Raw genomic sequence first — 22,981 nt, forward strand, 5'->3', positions numbered from 1 at the left:
GCTGTGTGCACTGCCTCGCAGCTCGGCCAGGCTTAGTTCACGCCCGGTCAGCCGGTCTTTTAGACCGAGCAAAACAGATCCGTCCTATCTTGCTCGGCCGTACTAACGGCGCAAATCTCCCCTCTCAATTGCCCCTTAACCCCAACTGACCTAGTCGTGACTGGGGTTACCATCGTGACCGAGCTAACGGATGAGTTGCGCCATCACCAAGCCGAGCATGATTGGGGGCATATCTATCGCCGAGCTATCCCGTTTGGTCGGCCATTTCCTCCGCAGTCTCATCAAAGGTCGTACAGCCGTACTGACAGCCGCGTTTCCAGTGCCACGTGGCTTCACGCCACTGGGTCGTACAACCAGCTGTTTTGCACGCACAAAATTCAAACAGCGCAGCTGTTTGGGGTTCCTTCCCCCCTCTTTTGTATTCCAACGAAGGGCCTAAAACCCTTCACTTTTCACCTTCTCTTCCATACAGACCCTAGCTTCCATATTCTCTGAGAACTTCCCCTTACTGCCGCTGCGTCTCACCTGCCTCTGCTTCCATTCTTCGTTTCTCGTGAAGTCACAACCAAGTTCGAGAGACCCTGCTCTTCCAACTGGTATTTGGTAAGTCCTCCCACCCTTTCTCCAAACTCTCGCACTTGAGTTCTTCAACTTTTTCACTTTTTTATGCTTTGTATTCTCCATGTTTACACTCGGGGCTATTAGAGTTGCTTTCCCTTGCTTAGGTCTTGCACACCCTAGGGCAAACATGAACAGTAGGAATGGATGGGGCTTTTATGCCCCTCGTTTCTCTTGGGCTCGAACGAGTTCGTTCTATTTCTGGGATGAACAGTTTGAATCTGGGTAGAACCGAGAAAAACGCTCGTTTAGATCCATAAATGACACATCGGCCGAGCAAAAACTGGTTTGTGGCTTCTCGTAGAGACTGTAGCAGAGTCGAGCTACCAAATAAACCGGTAATAGAACTGAACCGGGCGAACTGAACTTTGGGCCTTGACCGAGTTAGTTCGTCTAGTAGAACCGACCGAGCTATAACTTTGACCGAGCGAGCTTCGGAGAGTTAGAACCGAACTAGGAAATAGAGTTTGTAGCCTGGCCGAGGTAGGGGTCAAACCGGCCAAACACTAGTGACCCTTTCATTGAGCTAATTGCAATAAGAGCCGCGCAATTTTTGCCGTGCTAACCCTTGGGAATTATTTTTAATAATGCAGAACATACTAAGACCGTCCAAGCCAGTCCAACCATCATTGGTGGAGCTCAAGGTCCGAGCGAATACACCATCATTTTTGACCGAGATAGTCCATAACCCAAATAAAACCGAGATAAATGGGGAAGTACCGGTTTATGGTTAGTTCGCCCGCGCGCGATGGCGAAGTTTCGAAGGGAGTACAACATCCCAGATGACGTCATCTTAGAGCTCACCAAAAAGGGAGACACCCTTTGGGGAGATCTAGACCGGTGCCCCTTTACGGTCGTATCAATAGTAGAGGGAGGGCTCTGCTTCCCGGTCCAGCCTTTGATCTATGAGTTTTTGAGGCAGACAAGGCTTTACCCGACCCAAGTTTCAAATAACACTTACAAAATAATAAACAGGGTCGCCAAACTGAACCGGAGGCTTGGTCTCAATCTCGGTTTGGCTGAAATTTTCCATCAGTATAGTCTTAGTAGAAATAAGAGCGGGTTTTGCTGGTACCTCAAAGTGAAGAAAGGCCGAGCAAAATTAATAGAGGGTAACCCGGACAAGGAGACAAACGACGACGACTTCTTGTGGGTGTCCGGCAGCTATGAGGACACCGAGGCACCCATACCGGGATGGTATATTAGAAAGGATTTTGGCAGTGTCGGTGAGTCGCTCGGCTGACCGCGCTATTTTCTTTTTGCTTCACTCGCTCTCCATGCCGATCTAACACTTGTCTTCTTTTTGCAGATAAGCACCTAGCAGCAGACTACTACCGGGCCAACCAAGAGGCCATCAGAGTCCTGCTGCGCCATCCTGCCGAGGAGAGGGAGGCTTCGAAATTGCTCGGCTTCGATCAGACCTACCATTACACCGCGCCGCGCAGGAGCCGGGTTACCGATTTTCTACGTGCGCCAACCCCAGAACCAAATCCAAACCTACCACCGATCAGGCTTATTCCACTTACCACCGAGCAAGAAATGGCGAAAATCAGGGCCATCAAGTCCCTGATCACCGGGGAAGAAGATGAGTCCCAAAGACAACGGGCAACCGGGGGGACATCCTCCACACCCGCCGTGCAGCAAGAGGGGGCAGTACTAGCGCTTGCTAGCGAACAACCGGCTGGTCGGTCCAAGAAGCGGCCGAGGAACGAGCAAACCGGGCCGCATCTAACGGATGAAAACTCTACCGATCGCGCCTCTACCGAGCTCAGGGACCAGACCGAGCAACCACGAACCAGCAAATCCAAGGGCCCAGCCACCCCCCCGGTCTGGGCGCCCGAGTTCAAATACCAGGGCTGTGCAGTTTCTGCTGAAGACTCTGTGTACGCGGACAAGGACTACTCGCTTGGTTTCAATTTGACCAAGGGGTTGATCTTGCCTGCTGATATGAAAAAACATGACGAGCTTTCCGACCTCAAGGTCCTCCGCTCGGCGGTGAAATCCATAGTGCTAGTAAGTTCTATATTGTTTACGTCAAACTGTTTGCTCAGTTTTTGCGCAGTTTTTCGAACACTAACGATCTCTCACTTGTTTTCAGGCCGCACAAAAGAACTATTTGGCCCACGACCGGATGATTAAAGTGCGGCAGAGCCTGCGGGATGCCATAGCCGAGAATAAGGCTCAAAAGGACGAGATAGCGAAGCTCAAAGCAGCGCAGGAAGCAGTTGAGGCCGAGCGAGATATCTTGAGCTAGAAAGTTGACCGAGCTAACGAGGACAAACTCCAGGTAGTGAAGTCGACGAAGGCTCGGTATCTCGGCGAGCTGAGGAAGCTGCGCGATGCGCACAAAGCCGAGAAGGGCAAGGCCGTAGATGATGTAGAAGACCGGGGATACGCGCAGGGCGAGAAGACCTACGAACAGCAAGTCCAAGCGACCAAGGACATCTTTTTCCAGTGCGGCTGGAAAGCTGCCGTGGAGAAAGTTGGTCTTGGTCAGGATTCTGACATGTTCATCAATCTGCCTGCTGCCTATATCCCGGTCTACATGCAGGCGTACTCCAAGGCCACCCAAAACCGGCTCATCACGGACGCAAGGAAAGAGGCCGAGGAAGAAGCCGCCGTCGCGAAACTAGCCGAACAAAATCTCCCCGAAGCATCTCCTGATGCGGAGGAAGAGGCTGATCGGGATGTTGTCGTGGTGGAAGGCACTGACGATGACGCCGAAGAAATCCTGCCCGAGCACAATGCGGAAGAGGCCGAGCAAACTGTGCAAGTCGCCAAACAAATGGTTGACGTAGAGCTGGATTGTCCCCCTCTTTTTTTTCTTTTTTTTTAATGTTACCGAGCTATGTTCCCCCCATCTTGTACTTAAATTTCCTTTATCAATGAAGATTTTTGGCTTTTTGCACGCTCATCTTCTATTTCTGTTCGGTTTGCGTCTGTATGGATTCCTAGATTCAATTGTTGAAAATTCATAACTACCAGGCCGGCTGTGCCGTACAGTTTGCCGAGCTAAAATCAGCTCAAACGTTCTCTAATCAGAACTAGTAGTTCGGTTCCATGAACTTTCAAATGAACTGACGTTTTAACTCTTCCGAGCAAAATCTGCTCGGCCTTAATTAGTTTGTAAATTTCATGCAATTTCGACGTGACCGAGCAAAATCAGTTCGCCTTTTAAGTTGGGCAAGCCGCCAACATTTCTTTTAGGCCGAGCAAATTCAGCTCGGCTTCTTATCGATTGGACAAAATTCCAACATTCCGAATTCTGCTGAGCAAACTCCGCTCGTTTTCCATATTGGGCAAGACACCAATATGTCCACTGGGTCGAGCAAAATCAGATCGGCCCTTACACTGGGCAAAACACCAATGTTTCAGTTGAGTTGGTCATGACGCCAACATTTTAACCGGGCGAGCAAAACCATCTCGGCCCTAATGCGAATAGGGCCTTACGCCAATTACATAATTTGACAATGCAAACTGTTTGTGCGGTTTGCATTCATTCCGGCGAGAGGAAATCAGTCCGGTCCCATTCAGGTCGGTCTCTTGACCCTGGTACTCATAATTGCCTTGCGTACTTGCGAATCCATTGTACAAAGATGTAATTCCAAACAACAAGAGGGCTATTTTTCATTACAAAAGCATTGTTATCCTTTACATTAAGTGCCAAAGGGCTAAAGGTCTAAAAAAGCTAAACAACACAAGCAAATTACATTTTAAAAGTAAAAGACCTTAAGGTTGGCCGTATTCCATGGTCTGGGGACAGCCTTGCCATCTATATCTTCCAGATGGTACGCCCCTTTACCGGCAAGACCAATCACTTTGTATGGTCCTTCCCAATTTTCACCGAGCTTTCCTTCACCAGGGACCACTGTGTTGCCAAGCACCTTTCTTAATACCCAGTCCCCAATCTTGAACATCCTGGGATGCACAGCCTTGTTGTACTTTTTGGAGAGTTCTTGTTGATAAGCTGCTATGTGGATCAATGCTCGTTCCCTCCTTTTTTCAGCAAGGTCCAACTCCAATGCCAACGCTTCACTATTCAGATCTGGCTGGAAACCTTCAGAGCGGATGGTTGGCATGCCGATTTCCAACGGGATGACGGCCTCCATGCCGTAGGCCAAAGCAAAAGGTGTTTCCCCGGTTGACCGCCTTAGGGTAGTGCGGTATGCCCAGAGCACATTAGAGAGTTCTTCAGCCCACTTGCCCTAAACCTTCTCAAGCCGTTTCTTCAGCCCGTCCAGGATGGTCTTGTTTGAGGCCTCTGCTTGACCATTTGACTGAGGATAGGCCGGCATCGAATTGTAGAACTCGATCTTCAACTCTTTGCAAAATCCGCGAAAGAGTTTACCATCAAATTAAGCGCCGTTATCCGAGATGAGGGCCTTGGAAATGCCGAAACGGGTGATCACGTTTTGCCATACAAACTTCTTCACGTCTTTTTCCCTTATGGTCGCTAGTGGATCGGCCTCAACCCACTTGGTGAAATAGTCGGTGGCGGCGATGAAGAACTTACGGTTTCCTGGTGCAGCTGGGAGTGGCCCAACAATATCCAACCCCCAAAGCTCGAACGGCCAAGGACTTGTGAGGGGGAGCAAATCTCTAGCCGGCTGGTGGATCTGGTGGGCGAACTTCTGACACTTCTCGCACCTGTGAACATATTTTTGCGTATTTGCCTGCATGCGCGGCCACCAATAACGGTGAGAAATTGCTCGGTAAGCCAAGGATTTGCCCCCAGTATGGCTGCCACAAATGCCCTCATGTATCTCATAGAGGAAAGCCTCCACCTTGGTGGGGTGGACACATTTCAAATACGGGCCGGTGAAAGATTTCTTGTACAAGGCCCCGGACGAGGAGAGCCAAAACCGCTCTAACTTTGCCCGGATCTTGGGTGCCGCCTTCTTTTCTTCTGGTAGAATTCTATCTTTTAGGAAGGCGATGATAGGATCCATCCAAGAAGGGCCCAAGTCGGCGTAGAGTACCTCGGCTGATTCTGGTTCCTCAATGCTTGGCCAGGGTAAAAATTCTATCATCAAGGGTTTAAGAAAAGCTGTCTGAGCAGAAGCAAGTCTGGGCAATTCATCAGCCGCGCTATTTTCCTTGCGGTCGATTTGTTCCAACCTTATTGCAGCGAACTTCTTGATCTCTGCGCGTACCAGCGCCTGATACTTGGCCATTCTTTCGTCCTTTGCCTCATACTCCCCTGAGACCTGATTGACCACCAACTTGGAGTCACTAAATACCATGAGGGCTGTGGCTTTCATTCTCAGCGCGCTTCTTAGTCCAGCAAGGAGAGCTTCATACTCAGCCTCGTTGTTGGATGCTGGGAAGTCGAGTGTAATTGCCTGCTCGATGATCAGCCTGTCCGGCGAGTTTAGCACGATGCCCAGCCCGGCCCCATGTCTGTTGGACGCCCCATCAACGAAGAGCTTCCACATTTCGCCAATAAACAGCTTCCAGCAATCAAAGGGGTTCTGGGAGCTTTTCATTTCCAAGTTTCTGATCGGTTCATTCTGGTCCCTTTCCTTGTCTTGGTTGGGTTCATCGTCGTCGGACTTTGTTAGTCCGGTCATGCTTGTCCCTTTTCCTACTTGTGAACCAACACTCGTTTCTGTTGCTAGAATCATGGGTTGTGCTAAATCCGCACCAACCAAATCAACCAGGCATACTGGATGCATCCCAGGGGCAAATTCTGCCACAAAGTCGGCAAGTGCTTGAGCCTTGATTGCGGTGCGCGGTCGGAACTTGATGTCATATTGTCCTAATTCCACGGCCCATTTCAAAATTCTTCCAGTGAAGTCTGCCTTTTCAAAAAGCAGTTTAAGCAGGAACTCGGTTAACACAACTATCGTATGAGCATGAAAATAGTGTGCCAGTTTTCTTGACGCCATCACTAGGGCCAGCGCCAATTTTTCCAAGGGAAGATACCTCGTTTCGGCTGGGAGAAGAGTCTTGCTTACATAGAAGATTGGTAGGTGCTGGATGCCTTCAGCACGCACCAATACCGTGCTGACTGCATGTTGAGAGACAGCCAAGTAGAGGTACAACTCTTCACCGGGCTGAGGTGTGACCAAAATAGGGGTTGAAAAGAGATATGCTTTCAGGTCTACTAGTGCACGGTCGCACTCGTCATCCCAGAAGAACTTGGACTTTAGAGTTTTAAAGAAGGGCCTGCAACGATCAGAAGACCGACTGATAAATCTGTTCAACGCGGCTGCCATCCCGGCAAGATGTTGCACGTCCTTCGTGGAGTTGGGACGCTCCAGGTCTTGTATGGCCTTGATCTGTTATGGGTCAGCTTCAATCCCTCGATTTGTGACCAGAAAACCCAGAAACTTTCCGGTGCCAACTCCGAAGACGCACTTTGTGGCGTTCAAGCGAAGCTTGTGGAGCTTAAGTATGGCGAACATCTCTGCAAGGTCGGCGAGGTGTTGAGACTTCTCCTTACTCTTCACCACCATGTCGTCGATATAGGCCTCCATTGTTCGGCCCAGAAGAGGAGCGAACATCTTCGTTACCATCCTCTGAAAAGTCGCCCCGGCGTTCTTTAGTCCAAATGGCATGACTTTGTAGCAATATAAGCCTCTGGGGGTTGTGAACGACGTGATCTCTCTGTCCGGTTTATACATGGCTATCTGGTGGTAGCCGCGATATGCGTCCAGGAAGCTAAACCTCTGATGGCCAGCAGTTAAGTCCACCAGCTGGTCAATTCGTGGGAGGGGAAAACTATCCTTGGGGCAAGCTTGGTTGACAGTCTTGTAGTCAACGCAGACTCGCCACTTGCCGTTCTTCTTCGGAACAACCACTGTGTTGGATATCCACCGAGGGTACTGCACCTCCTCTATGGCCCCAGCTTCCAATAAATTCTTTACTTCTTCTGCGACCACTTCAGCATGGTGCAAGGCTGAGCGGCGCGTCCTTTGAATGACTGGCCGTGCATTAGGGAAGACATTCAACTGATGACAAATGAAGCTCGGGTCGATGCCAGGCATGTCGTAAGGCGTCCAGGCAAAGGCCTCCAAATTGGAAACCAAGAAGTTTACATAATCCATCCGTTCAGCGCTAGACAAGGATGATCCCAAGAGGAAGAATTTAGTGGGATCGTTCTCGTCAATGTGCACTTCTACCAAATCTTCGACCGACTTTTCCTCGGCCTTTCTTCCTACATCTTCAAGGACCTCTTTACCCTCGGGCCCTTCAATCATTTGGACGAACCCTTTGGCCGCTCGGCTGCCATTTACCGCAACGAAGCATTGTTTCGCCATCACCTGGTCCCCTCAAACTTCCTCTATTTGTCCGCTTGGTGCCGGAAAGCGCATGACTTGGTGGAAGGTCGAAGCCACTGCTTGCATGGCGTGCAGCCAACCCCTACCTAAGATCAAGTTGTAAGTTGATGGAACTTTAAGCACCCAGAACTCTACTTGCTTTACGACCGATCCCACTTTGACCGGAAAAATAATCTTTCTGATTGGCCATTCTGGCTGCGAGTTGAAGCCGACCAAAGGGGACATTGCGGGGGCCAAGTCCTTGTCTTCCAACTTCATTTGTTTAAATGCGTCATAGTACATAATTTCTACCGAACTCCCCTAGTCGATCAAGATTCTCTTGATGTCAAAGTCTTTGACATGAAGAGTGACTATTAAATCATCATTGTGCGGCATCTGAACTCTTTCAAAGTCCCTTGTTGAGAATGAAAAAATATCCCTTTTTTCGGTCTTTCCCTTCTTCATAGCGGGCTAAACAGAGAGCACTTCCCTCATGTGCTCGGCCTTCTTGATCATCCCTCTCAGCTCGCAAACCCTGGCCGGTTCAATGATACCGTGGATGACGTTGATTACACCTTGCGGGGGCGCTTCTAGGGCGGCCAGGCCGTTTGGCTAGGCTTGGTGCGCTGGCGTGGCCTTGATGCCCCCATCTATGTATTGGTCAAGATGCCCCGCCGCCACCAACTCCTCTAAGTGTTGTTTGAGCGACAAGCAGTCCTCTGTTCGGTTCCCTCGTTCTTCATGAAAGGTGCAGCGATATTTTGAATTGAAGCCCCTCTGCGCACTCCCCAACTTGGCCGGCCAACGGACGAAGGGTTCACCTCGAATCTCGCTTAAAATGCGGTAGATGGGGATTTTAAATACCGGGGTGATCCCGGTCCGTGCCTTCAATTTTCTTTTGGCATCCTCCGCTGCATCATGGGGAGGGTCAGCCTGGTTGTTTCGGCGGCCCTTGTTTCTGTCATCACGGTTTGAACCATGACACTGGTCTTTCGACTGGTTGTTTGGGCGGTTATCCTCCTGCCCAACCGAGTGAACTTTCCCCGCAACCCTTCTGTCCGCCGCGACCGGATTAGCCTTCTCGGTCGCGGAGGCGGCATCATCCTCCACACGAATGTGCTCATTGATCCGCTGCATCAATGTCTCCATGGTTGTGGGTTGATGCATCGTGAGTGAATCTCGCAACCTATGTCTGACTGGGAGACCCCGTTTGTACTGAGTGATCGCCAGATTGGTGGGGCAGTCAAGGATCTCATTGTAAGTTTCCCAGTATTTCGCATTATATGCCTTCAACGAACACCCAGACTCCATCTTGACGCCCAGGAGATGGTCGACCTCCTTTGGCGTTCGTGTGTTGGTTTTGAATCTGGTGATGAAGGCTTCCGCTAGTTGCTGCCACCCCTCAACACTCCCCTCCGGGAGCCTTTCGAACCATTTCAAGCCTAGCTCTCCCAAGCTTGCTGGGAATATGAGGCACAGCAAGGCGTCATTCCGCCGGTGTCTAGCCATTACTTGCCGGTAATGGCTCACATGCATGTATGGATCCGTTTTGCCGTTGTACAAAGTGAACTTTGGCTGGTGGAAGCCGGCGGGGAGTGGCGTACTCTCAATCTCTGGAGACAGCGGCGTGGCTGTAAGTCGCGCCAGGTCTTTGTCCACCAGCGCAGGGGCCATCACTTTGGGGGCTGGCATCGCCACTTCCTCACTGTAACGAAATGGAGCGCTTAACCTCTGCAAACGCCAGCACTCTCCGAGCCTCCCGACGGCGCGCCCTCTCCTCCAATACATCCCTCAAGTCCCCGGAACGTGTGGAGAAAGAGGATCCCGACGTCGGCGTCGGGCGTGAGGGGCGGTAGGTGCTGTCGCGAGGGTGGGACCTGCCCTCTCCTTGGTCGGAACCTCCAACCCCATAGTTCCTGGTGATGGAGAAAGAGTGAGTCCTCCCCTGGCGGCGACTGCTATAATGAGGGGACGGGGTGCGCTCACTGAGGTAGCCCTCTCCAGCAACACCCTTCCCTTTAATCTGGCATTTCAGCAGCTCCATCTCCGCTGCTATCTTGCGAATGACGGTGTCTTGGTCCTTGAGTTTGTGCTCCAAGCGCTGCGCATGGGACTCCCCCCGGCGTCGACGGCCCTTAGGACTCTGTGAGCGATCAGTACTCCTTCCGCATTTGTCTCGCGCACTTCGCGAAGGAGTCTCTAGGCCCGCCATTGTCACGACCTAAACCCGCCCCTATGGGTTTAGCACTATAACCGGCCAGTAATCCGAGATTACCGAAGGCCTGCTTAACAGTAATATAGTAATACAGAGTACAGGGGCTGGCGAAAGCCAATACAGTAAATAAACAATGTCCAATGAGCTGTGATAATCTGCATGCAAAAAGGCTTTTCATTCAAATATATATACGGTCAGACAAAAAAGTATGTACATATATACAAACATTCAATCAGGGACCAAACCCCTATTAAACAGTACAGTAACAGTCTATACAGTTATGCAAAATAGATACAGAGACAGACGGGGAAATTAAAAACACCCCTAAGTCGTAACTTGACAGGCTCGGAACCTCGCATTGAGGCACATAGGTTGGCTTGACAAAACTGGAGTTTACCCCGGCACTTCTAGTTGTGGTCTGGTGCCTGTACACCTACATATATATATGAGCAGTGAGCTAAAGCCCAGTGAATAACACAATGCGTAAAGGAGTTAAGAATGAATGTCCTTACAGTAATGAAAACAGTTCATTAAATCAGTATTTCAGTCGTTCAGTTGATACAGTCATATGTGGTACATCCATTAGCATGACAGTACAGTAAACAGTAGGTCTTAAAAGACCGAGCAGTAAATGATGGCCATCAGTCAGTAACAGTAGTGGTTCCAACGAGGGAACCGACAGAGATCTCTGCAACAATATCAGTAAACAGTAGTTGCCAAGGATGCCACAATATAGTTCAGAATATAGGACATACATTCATTCAGTTAACAGTAATCAGTTCAGAAAGCAGTACAGCTCAATTGTTCAGAAGATAATCATTTTGAACATATCTTTACACAGATGTTACTCACAGAGTTCTGGGCTACAGTAACGCTAGAGCGTCTCCTCGGAAAGCCAGCCCTACACAGTTAACAGATTGAACACACACTAAGCTACACGGTCGGAAGAGATAATAACTTAATCCCTAATTTGCCTCGGTGTGTTCTACATCTATATCCTCATTAAGATGCCTTAAACTAGGCCTAAGAATGCCTAGAATGGAATGAGGATGCAAAGATACACTTTAACAGTATTTTCAGAAAACAGGGGTCACGCTCGAGCGTAGGTTACTCCGCTCGAGCGGACATGCAGACAAAGGTTTCCGCTCGAGCGTAGGCTTACCCGCTCGAGCGTTCTGCAAAACAGAACAAAAGTGCTGGATAGGCGAAAATCATGCTCGATTGGGCGCTCGACACCCGCTCGAGCATGAGACACAATGTCCCGCTTGAGCGTCAATTAATCCGCTCGAGCGGACTTCAAAACAGAACAAAAATGCTGGGAGCACTATTTCCACGCTCGAGCGCCAATCACCCCGCTCGAGCGTGAGTCCAAATTCTGGAATTTCCAGATTTGAACCTCAAGCTCAAAACCAAGTTTTAAAACATAAATTTCGATCCTCTTGGGCCAATTTTTCAGAAAACACATCAAAACTCATACTTTAACATGATTCAAAGCTCAATTTGCAAAATCAAAGCCCAAGGGTGTTTCCAATAAACTCAATTTGAAACCAATTTTCATGAACAATATTTCAAACATGACATGCATGAGTTTAACTCAATTCAAAGCTTCAATTTCATGCTCTAGTGAGCCAATTCTTCCAAGGACAAGATGAAATCATGGACTTAAACACAATATGAACATGCATGTAACATTTTACCATGAAATCAACTCACAACTCAACAATTTAAACATGCATACATGGAATGAGCTTCAATTTGACATGCTAGGACTAGAACATGACTCAATTCATCAATTAAGACATGAACAATGCAAGAATCCACTTAAACACAACAATGAGAGGTTGAATTCCTCACCTAGAGCTTTAATTACAAGTATAGAAGTCCAATTAGGCAATTCTCCTATGATCCCTTCAAGTCTTCCAAGCCAATTCTCTAGAACAATTCAACTCACCCTCACTCTCTTCCTTGGTAGGTTGAAGGCAACAAAAGGCTGATGAGGTGTGTTTTGATACAAAGGAATGAGTCTCAAGAGTGCTAAGCTAGTGGTCCACTAGTGGTGGCAAAATGGTGAATAAGGCCAACTATGCAATTAAGCTCATTTTAATCTAATTTAATCATACCTAATCAGTTTTCAGATAAATATATCATAAAATCCTATAAATTATGAGGATCATGAAACACTAATCGATTTCCAGTTCGGCCGCCGATAAGGCCTTCAATTAGCAGTTCAAACATAAAAACACAAACAGATAATCAAACAATCAAACAGATAGACATACAATTGAACAGATATACTCAGTCAATTCAGTTTCAATTTCAGTCAGCCAGTTCAGTAGTTTATTCAGTTCACTTATCAGTCATAATCAGTTCAGTTTAACGGTAATCAGTAGTTTATTGGTAAACAGTAGCGAGGGTTGTTACAGTCTCCCCTCCTTAAAAAGAGTTTAGTCCTCTAAACTCGAGTTACCTTCATTCTGGAAGAAAACAAGATTCAGTGGAAATAGTTCAGGATATCTTTTAGCCATGTCATCTTCCCTTTCCCAAGTGGCATACACGCCACCATGGTTTTGCCAGTCGACTTTCACTAACGGAATCTCTTTGTTTCTTAACTTTTTGATCCGCCGGTTTACAATCTGAATAGGCCGTTCCTCAAAAGTGTAGTCGTCACTTAGCACTACACGAGTTGGCTCTATTACATGGAAAGGATCCCGGAGGTAGTCCCTCAACATAGAAATGTGGAAGACGTTGTGCATATGCTCCATTTCAGAAGGAAACGCAACTTGATACGCCACCAGATTGATTTTCTCGATAATCTCGTACGGTCCGACATATCTCGGCGCTAACTTGCCTTTGACTCCAAAACGAGTCTCGCCTTTCATCGGTGTCACTTTCACAAAAACGTGATCACCCACTTCATACTCTCTGTCTCGTCTTCTAACATCAGCATAACTTTTCTGTCTGCTCTGAGCGGTTTTCAGTCTCTGTTGTATCAGTTTCACTTTCTCAGTTGTTTCATAAACAATCTCGGGCCCAAGCAAAGGCCCATCTCTAACTTCTGCCCAGCAAATCGGAGATCTGCATTTTCTGCCATATAATGCCTCGAAAGGCGCCATACCAATACTCGAATGGTAGCTGTTATTGTAGGCGAATTCAGCCAATGACAAATGGCTTTCCCAGTTTCCCTGAAAATCAAGGACACACATTCTCAGTAAATCCTCTAGAGTGTGGATGGTTCTTTCTGACTGGCCATCGGTCTGAGGATGATAAGCACTACTCAATTTCAATTCAGTACCCAATGCAGTCTGTAAGCTTTGCCAAAATCTCGACGTAAACTTCGAATCCCTGTCATAAACAATGGACACAGGCACTCCGTGCAGTCTAACAATTTCATCAATATAGAGTATAGCCAACTTGTCCGCATTATAAATTGTCTTAACAAGTAAGAAGTGAGCAGATTTAGTCAGTCTATCAACAATAACCCAAATGGAGTCCATACCTTTACTGGAGCGAGGCAATCCCACAATAAAATCCATGGTGATATGTTCCCATTTCCACTCCGGTATGATTAAGGGCTGCAATAAGCCTGCAGGTCGTTGATGTTCGGCTTTGACTTGTTGGCAATGAAGACATTTTGACACAAAATCGACAATTTCTTTCTTCATTCCCGGCCACCAGAAATTCAGTTTCAGATCTTGATACATTTTCGTATTCCCTGGATGGATAGAAAATTTTGAATTGTGGCCCTCTTGCAGAACTCTTCTTTTCAATTCAGAATCATTTGGTACACACAGTCTTTCTTGAAATTTCAGTACATTATTTTCAAATTTGAAACCCGGTCTGGGTTTAGTTTCCCTTTCTTCGATGATCTTCTTCAAGAAGTCATCCAGTTGCTGTTTCTCTTTAATCTCTTCAATCAATGCTGGTTGAGCAGATATAGCAGCCAAGGTTCCACCTTGTTCTCGTAAAACAATTTCAATTTCAGATTTTTCAAGGTCACAAAGCAACTCTTTCTGCCCGGTAAGCAAACAGGATAAATTTCCAATCGATTTCCGACTCAGTGCATCGGCAACGGTGATGGCTTTTCCCGGATGGTACAAAATCTGTAGGTCATAGTCTTTAATCAGTTCTAGCCATCTCTGCTGTCTTATGTTCAGTTCTTTCTGTGTGAAGAAATATTTCAAACTCTTATGGTCGGTATATACTTCACATGTTGCCCCATAAAGGTAGTGACGCCAGATTTTTAGTGCAAATACTACTGCAGCAAGTTCCAGATCATGGGTCGGGTAGTTCTTTTCATGCGGTCACAGTTGTCGGGAAGCATAGGCAATTACTCTCCCGTTCTGCATTAAAACACACCCCAAACCCTTATGAGAAGCTTCACTAAATATGGTATAACCATCCGTACCTGAAGGTAAGGTAAGAACTGGTGCAGTCACGAGTCGAGTCTTCAACTCTTGGAAAGCTGATTCCTTTTGGTCAGTCCAGTCAAATGATATTCCCTTCTGTGTCAGTTGAGTTAATGGTAAGGCAATTTTGGAGAAGTCTTTGACAAATCTTCTGTAATACTCGGCTAGTCCCAAAAAGCTTCGAACTTCTGTTACATTTGTTGGTCTAGGCCAGTTCACTACAGCTTCAATTTTCTGTGGATCAACAGAAATTCCATCTTTGCTAACAACATGCCCCAAAAACATAACATGATCAAGCCAGAATTTGCATTTAGACAGTTTAGCATAAAGTTTCTGTTCTCTTAGGGCCTGCAGGGCAAGTCTCAGATGATGTTCATGTTCTTCTATACTTTTGGAGTAAATCAGTATGTCATCAATGAATACAACAATAAAGTCATCAAGGTACGGTTTAAAGATTCTGTTCATTAGGTCCATAAATGCAGCAGGTGCATTGGTAACTCCGAAAGGCGTAACTAAAAATTCGTAATGTCCATACCTCGTTCGAAAAGTAGTTTTATCAATGTCTTCTGGTTTAACTTTCAACTGATGGTATCCGGATCTGAGATCCATCTTAGAAAATACTTGAGCCCCCTGTAACTGATCAAATAAGTCATCAATACGTGACAATGGGTATTTATTTTTCACAGTTACCTTATTCAGTTCACGGTAGTCAATGCACAGTCTCAGTGAGCCGTCTTTCTTCTTCACAAATCAAACAGGAGCACCCCAAGGCGAAATGCTAGGTCTAATGAACTTTTTATCTAACAGTTCTTGCAATTGCACTTTCAATTCCTTCAGTTCAGTTGAAACCATTCGGTAAGGAGCTTTAGATATTGGCTGCGTTCCCGGAATCACATCAATGGTGAATTCGATCTCTCTGTCAGTCAAATCTCTTGGCAGATTATCTGGGAAAACATCTGGAAACTCTCTGACTACAGGAATACTGTTCACGTTAGCATTATCATCAGTAGATACAGTCAATACAGAACACAGATATCACTTACACCCCTTTCTAATCAATTTTACAGCTTCCACAGATGAAATCAAATACGGAGGAGGTACTACTCCAACCCCATTAAACACAAATTCGGGTAAACCCGGTGGACGGAAAACTACTTGTTTCATTACACAGTCTATGGTGGCATGGTATTTCGTTAACCAGTCCATTCCCAGTATTACATCAAAATGATCAATGTTCAGAGGCAGTAAGTCAATAAACAAATGTGCATCACCAACAATAATTTCACAAGCAGGGTACATATATGCACAAGTCATAGATTCCCCAATGGATGATGATACAGCTAACAGATAATTCATAGGTTCTAATGGTCTATTCATTTTTCGCGAAAAAACATGCGACACATATGAATGCGTAGAACCCGAATCAATCAGTACATAAGCATTTTGGGTGCAAATAGAGAGAATACCTGACACAACGGTCTCGGTATTCTGCACGTCTCCCGGTACTAGGGCAAACACTCGGCCCTGCCTCATGGGCTCTTTCCCTGTAGCTTTGGGGTTCGGTTTTGGTGCAATAATTGATGCCGCCACGCTTGGTGTAGCTTTACTACTGGCCTGTGGAGCAGAGGGGCAGTCTTTAACCATGTGGCTTATCTTGCCACACCTATAGCAAGCTCTAGATATTTTGTAACAAACTCCCTTATGATTTTTACCACATTCAGAACAGGGCGGTATTGAACGATTTCCTTGACTAGAAGTAGTCGTTGACCCCGTATTCTGTTTCTTATTCACTGGGTTATGCTTGCCTTTCTTAAACTTGAAACCCTGTCTCTTACCACGCCATTCGGACGCTGGTGTTTCAGTTTTCAGTGCTTCGATGTTCGACTCAGCCATCAAAGCTCGGTCAAGGACATTCACATAATTCGGTAATTTCAAAACATTTATTCTGTCAAGAATTGCAACATTAAGGCTGCCTTCGAACTTTCTGGCCTTCTTGTAGTCAGTGTCCACCATATGTGGTGCATAACAGGCAAGTTCAGTAAATTTTGTCTCATATTCAGCAACAGACATTACGCCCTGTTTCAGCTGTTCAAACTCAGTCACTTTTCTGTCCCTAACACACTGAGGGAAATACTTTTCGAAGAAGGCTCCTTTGAATTGAGCCCAAGTCATAACTGCATTTTCATTACGGATGAGCATCCACCACCTTCTAGCATCTTCTTGCAGAGTAAAGGTGGCCAATAGCACTTTATGTGCTTCAGAGCACGGAAAAACCTCAAATAATTTTTCAGTCTCAAGAACCGATGCTTCAGCCTTTAACGGTTCAAGGCCTCCCTGAAAGGATGGCGATTTTATTTTGCTGAACTTGTGGGTGAGAGCTATTATGTCCCCATCATTAATGTTAGTATTCTGTTCCGGTACAGCCGGAGGAGGAGGTGGGGGCTGTTGATTCTATTGCTGGTCTAATCTTTCAGTTATCAGTTCCATCATCCGTTCCAGTCTGGCCATTCTGGCCTCAGAGGATGAGGATTCGGTTGCAGTGTTTGCATTATCCATTTCTCTATAAGCAGTTGTAACAATTATCAATATAGGCAGTCATTATTTACACAGGTTCATACTTTAGCATATATTCAGTCAGTCATATCACACACTTATCATGCTCATGTAATGCCCTAATCACTTTTCTAGGACATCCTATAGCCCATTTGGACACGTGTGTGCGGTATAACTCGTGGTAAGTATCGCTCTGATACCACTCTGTCACGACCCAAACCCGCCCCTATGGGTTTAGCACCGTAACCGGCCAATAATCCGAGATTACCGAAGGCCTGCTTAACAGTAATACAATAATACAGAGTACAGGGGCTGGCGGAAGCCAATACAGTAAATAAACAATGTCCAATGAGCTGTGATAATCTGCATGCAAAAAGGCTTTTCATTCAAATATATATACGGTTAGACAAAACAGTATGTACATATATACAATCATTCAGTCAGGGACCTAATCCCTATTAAACAGTACAGTAACAATCTATACAGTTATGCAAAACAGATACAGAGACAGACGGGGAAATTAAAAACACCCCTAAGCCGTAACTTGACAGGCTCGGAACCTCGCATTGAGGCACATAGGTTGGCTTGACAAAACTGGAGTTTACCCCGACGCTTCTAGCTGCGGTCTGGTGCCTGTACACCTACATATATATATGAGCAGTGAGCTAAAGCCCAGTGAATAACACAATGCGTAAAGGGGTTAAGAATGAATGTCCTTACAGTAATGAAAACAGTTCATTAAATCAGTATTTCAGTCGTTCAGTCGATACAGTCATATGTGGTACATCCATTAGCATGACAGTACAGTAAACAGTAGGTCTTAAAAGACCGAGCAGTAAATGATGGCCATCAGTCAGTAACAGTAGTGGTTCCAACGAGGGAACCGACAGAGATCTCTGTAACAATATCAGTAAACAGTAGTTGCCAAGGATGCCATAATACAGTTCAGAATATAGGACATACATTCATTCAGTTAACAGTAATCAGTTCAGAAAGCAGTACAACTCAATTGTTCAGAAGATAATCATTTTGAACATATCTTTACACAGATGTTACTCACAGAGTTCTGGGCTACAGTAAGGCTAGAGCTTCTCCTCGAAAAGCCAGCCCTACACAGTTAACAGATTGAACACACACTAAGCTACACGGTCGGAAGAGATAATAACTTAATCCCTAATTTGCCTTGGTGTGTTCTACATCTATATCCTCATTAAGATGCCTTAAACTAGGCCTAAGAATGCCTAGAATGGAATGAGGATGCAAAGATGCACTTTAAAAGCATTTTCAGAAAACAGGGGTCACGCTCGAGCGTAGGTTACTCCGCTCGAGCGGACATGCAAACAAAGGTTTCCGCTCGAGCGTAGGCTTACCCGCTCGAGCGTTCTGCAAAACAGAACAAAAGTGCTGGATAGGCGAAAATCACGCTCGATTGGGCGCTCGACACCCGCTCGAGCATGAGACACAATGTCCCGCTTGAGCGTCAATTAATCCGCTCGAGCGGACTTCAAAACAGAACAAAAATGCTGGGAGCACGATTTCCACGCTCGAGCGCCAGTCACCCCGCTCGAGCGTGAGTCCAAATTCTGGAATTTCCAGATTTGAACCTCAAGCTCAAAACCAAGTTTTAAAACATAAATTTCGATCCTCTCGGGCCAATTTTCCAGAAAACACATCAAAACTCATACTTTAACATGATTCAAAACTCAATTTGCAAAATCAAAGCCCAAGGGTGTTTCAAATAAACTCAATTTGAAACCAATTTTCATGAACAATATTTCAAACATGGCATGCATGAGTTTAACTCAATTCAAAGCTTCAATTTCATGCTCTAGTGAGCCAATTCTTCCAAGGACAAGATGAAATCATGGACTTAAACACACTATGAACATGCATGTAACATTTTACCATGAAATCAACTCACAACTCAACAATTCAAACATGCATGCATGGAATGAGCTTCAATTTGACATGCTAGGACTAGAACATGACTCAATTCATCAATTAAGACATGAACAATGCAAGAATCCACTTAAACACAATAATGAGAGGTTGAATTCCTCACCTAGAGCTTCAATTACAAGTATAGAAGTCCAATTAGGCAATTCTCCTATGATCCCTTCAAGTCTTCCAAGCCAATTCTCTAGAACAATTCAACTCTCCTTCACTCTCTTCCTTGGTCGGTTGAAGGCAACAAAAGGCTAATGAGGTGTGTTTTGATACAAAGGAATGAGTCTCAAGAGTGCTAAGCTAGTGGTCCACTAGTGGTAGCAAAATGGTGAATAAGGCCAACTATGCAATTAAGCTCATTTTAATCTAATTTAATCATACTTAATCAGTTTTCAGATAAATATACCATAAAATCCAATAAATTATGAGGATCATGAAACACTAATCGATTTTCGGTTCGGCCGCCAATAAGGCCTTCAATTAGCAGTTCAAACATAAAAACACAAACAGATAATCAAACAATCAAACAGATAGACATACAATTGAACAGATATACTCAGTCAATTCAGTTTCAATTTCAGTCAGTCAGTTCAGTAGTTTATTCAGTTCACTTATCAGTCATAATCAGTTCAGTTTAACGGTAATCAGTAGTTTATCGGTAAACAGTAGCGAGGGTTGTTACAGCCATGGCTGGAATATTTGGAGGACCTTCTCTCAAGCGGACGTACTCACGTGTGACGCCATCGACGACGGACAGTGGGGCTTTGCCGTTGTTGGCCATGCAAATGGTCGAAGAAGCTCTAAAAACAAGGGTTGAGTATCAAAAAACTTCCCACAGATGGCGCCAATTGTACGGGGGCAAAATATCCTCAGCTTTCCGTACTCCTTGTACTCTAAGCTTCTCTTGACGGCGTCTACCTGGCAACACAGAAACGGTGAGCTGCCCGGCGGTGGTGTGCCGGATAGACCCTCCGACGATCAAGTCAGTGCACTTGAGGAAGAAGAAGAAGACTGTGAGAGAGAGTATTCTCTTTGGGGAAGAAGTTGCATACCTCTAACGTTCGTCTTCCTTCCTCTTTTAAGGCTGGCCATGCAGCCTCAAGATTATGCGTGCACTACCTCTGCTGTCCTTCCCAAGACAGGTGGCAGTGCTCGCCTCTCACCACCTTACGCGTGTAAAGGCTTAGTCCTCCCACCAGTACATGCAGAACTGTCTAACGGTATTGAGGCATGCGTGGAGCAGATGTCCTCTCCCTCGTGCCATTGGCCCAGGTGGCACACCCGACCGCAGTACCACAACCGGCCTATCTCCCGCGAAGAACTATCACTACAGGCACTCAACCGCGCTATTCCCCACCGGACTGCCCCTTGGCAAAGGGGCAGAGGGGTGATGCTCATGGACCGGGCTGGTATTGACCGGTTTATCGTGGCATACCGGTCGCGAGGCATGCCGGCCCCCGTCCGTTCTACCCTCATCCGAGGTTATCTGGAATTTGCCCATCTCGGCTCATCGGTCAGAAACGTGCCATCCCTCACTCGTCCAAAGTTTAGCCCGAGCTACCCGTAGCCCGGTCTCGCCACTTGGCTGTGTGCACTGCCTCGCAGCTCGGCCAGGCTTAGTTCACGCCCGGTCAGCCGGTCTTTTAGACTGAGCAAAGCAGATCCGTCCTATCTTGCTCGGCCGTACCAATGGCGCAAATCTCCCCTCTCAATTTTATTTTTCGTTATTCCAAAATATTAGTTCATTTTCAAAACTCAAGAATTAAATTAATATGAATTTCTTATTTATCCGTCTTTTAAATTCATTGACAATACAAAAAGTACAATTATGATAATTAATATCTTAAAAAAAATGTACGGCTAATTTTACAAAATTAATTTTTTTAAAGTGCAATAATTGTATTATCAAAAAAGTTTAATTTCCAAAAAAAACCTATTATTTTGAGACGAAAGGAATATATAAATAGTCATGTCCCTCTCTTCTCTCTCTATCTATATTTTCTCACACTTCCATGACAACAAAAGCTACTGCCGGCACCATTGATCACAGGAACCATTCACCACAGTCATCGTCGACTACTACTGCCACCATTTGGTATAGCAACTCTGCCCTCCCTCAAGTAGTTCGTTGATAAAAAAAAAAAAATTTGAAAGTGATAAAGAACTCTACTTACGTGTAATGAAAAAACAACAAAAGCAAAATTGAAATACAGGCACATACATCACATCAATAAGTGGGTCCCATCCATTAGAGCTCTTGTTTTAGAGCTTTCAAATATTTTTGAATTTTTTCTTTCTTTTTTTGATGACTCAGGCGTGGGAGTAAGATTTCACCAAAAAAATTGAAATCAATCTTAAAGCTAAAGATGGTTGGAGAAATAGAAATCTATATTTTAAGTTTTTTTTTCTTATTTTTTATTTTGATTTGTAGGTACGAAGGTTTGTGGCTGTTATTGATTTGTAGAACTTCGAATTGAGTTTGTGAATTTGAGATGTTTGTTTAAATTCCTCAATGAAATGTTGATAATTACATATTCAAAAGTGCCAAAGAATTAAAACTTGTGAATCGATTGCAACAGATGCAGTTAGTATATGATGAGGTCAATGTTTTGAAAATTGAATAGATGAGCGAACCAAAAATATGATTGGGTGAACGGATTACTGGTTCAACCGTTGGGTGAAAGCGGTCGAATCGTGACGTCTAATTAATATTTTATAATTATAAATTATAAATAAATAAAAATATATATAATTACTGAAATAATAACAAAAAAGTGTTGCATAATATTTACTAATAATATTTAATAAAGTCATAATTGATAAAAAATAAATAAATAAAAAGTCACTAGTTTTGAAAAAATTAAAAAAAATTAACATTCCCTCCAATCAAATTGATTGAATGTTAGATTTAATTTTGGACGGGATTGAAATTTTCAACTCTCCCTCTAATCAAATATGATTCAAACAATTTGATTGAATTCCACATTGAATTTTTTGGTTCTCTTTGAACAATTTTTTTTACTATAAATAGGAATAGACTTTTATAATTTCTTCAAACTTCCAATGAGATTCCTCATGAGATGAGACTCTTGAAATAAGAGTTTTTAGTCAAAATTCTGATATATATATATATATATATATTTATATAAGAAAGAAAGAAAAGAAGAAAAATAGAATAAAAAAAACCATAGGAACCGATTCGCCGATTTTGCCGGTTGAACCACTGATCTTTTCGATTTTTACAAATAAGGCCGGTTTTTGGCCTAGTTTGATTTTTTGGAAATCTTTCAAACTGGAATTAAGTCTTGTCACCAATTCTATCGGTTTAACCGACGGATTCAATCCAATTCTTAAAACAATGAATGAGATGATGCCAATATAATTTTTTTTATCGGTGACTTCTTTCTTTTCCCTCTTTTTTAGGATTCAATCCAATTCTTAAAACAATGAATGAGATGATGCCAATATAATTTTTTTTATCGGTGACTTCTTTCTTTTCCCTCTTTTTTAACGTTCTCTAAATAAGTATACTACCTTTTTCAAAACTGTCTCATTGCCATCATTCTATATAAACCAAAGCTTGAGCTTCAATACAAAAAGGGTGGCTATTATGACATTTGCACAGCAGTTATTGATGTTTAGGGTGATGGGGCTCATTTTGAGTTCCGTCTTAATAATGTGAGCTGTTTAATATTTAGAATTTTTTGAATATAATATTTTTATAAAAAATTAAGTTAATCAGACGTTAATAACACTATGATCAAATCAATTTTGTATCAATAAAAATAAACAATAAGTATAATTTTGAATAAAAAATTGAATATAAAATTAATTTGATTATAGTGCTATCCATGTCTGATCAAGTTGAAATTTTGTAAGACTGTTTTAATTGAAACAATCTAAGTATCAAATGGTTTGAATCATGAAGAGAGATTCAAAATGAGTCCAACCATCCAAACAGCAGTACTTGCTGTACAAAT

At 44.5% G+C, this 22,981-nt stretch overlaps 3 protein-coding genes across 3 annotated transcripts; all 3 read right to left on the reverse strand.

Moving 5' to 3' along the window:
- Positions 1-4,331: 4,331 nt before the first annotated feature.
- Positions 4,332-4,727, reverse strand: LOC145816077 (uncharacterized). Its single transcript, XM_082912316.1, has one exon. It carries the CDS (start codon positions 4,725-4,727, stop codon positions 4,332-4,334), a length of 396 nt encoding a protein of 131 aa, XP_082768442.1.
- Positions 4,728-4,973: 246 nt separating this feature from the next.
- LOC145816078 (uncharacterized) lies at positions 4,974-7,880 on the reverse strand. Its single transcript, XM_082912317.1, has 2 exons — positions 7,400-7,880; positions 4,974-6,307 (listed from the first exon to the last, which is right to left on the reverse strand). Exons 1-2 carry the CDS (start codon positions 7,878-7,880, stop codon positions 4,974-4,976), a joined length of 1,815 nt encoding a protein of 604 aa, XP_082768443.1.
- Positions 7,881-8,492: 612 nt separating this feature from the next.
- Positions 8,493-9,668, reverse strand: LOC145816079 (uncharacterized). The gene has a single exon (XM_082912318.1). It carries the CDS (start codon positions 9,666-9,668, stop codon positions 8,493-8,495), a length of 1,176 nt encoding a protein of 391 aa, XP_082768444.1.
- Between the last annotated feature and the right edge of the window lie 13,313 nt (positions 9,669-22,981).

Source organism: Camellia sinensis, unplaced genomic scaffold (assembly GCF_055761805.1).
Source record: "Camellia sinensis isolate YWXY unplaced genomic scaffold, ASM5576180v1 Unanchor3, whole genome shotgun sequence".
NCBI classification, from domain to species: domain Eukaryota; kingdom Viridiplantae; phylum Streptophyta; class Magnoliopsida; order Ericales; family Theaceae; genus Camellia; species Camellia sinensis.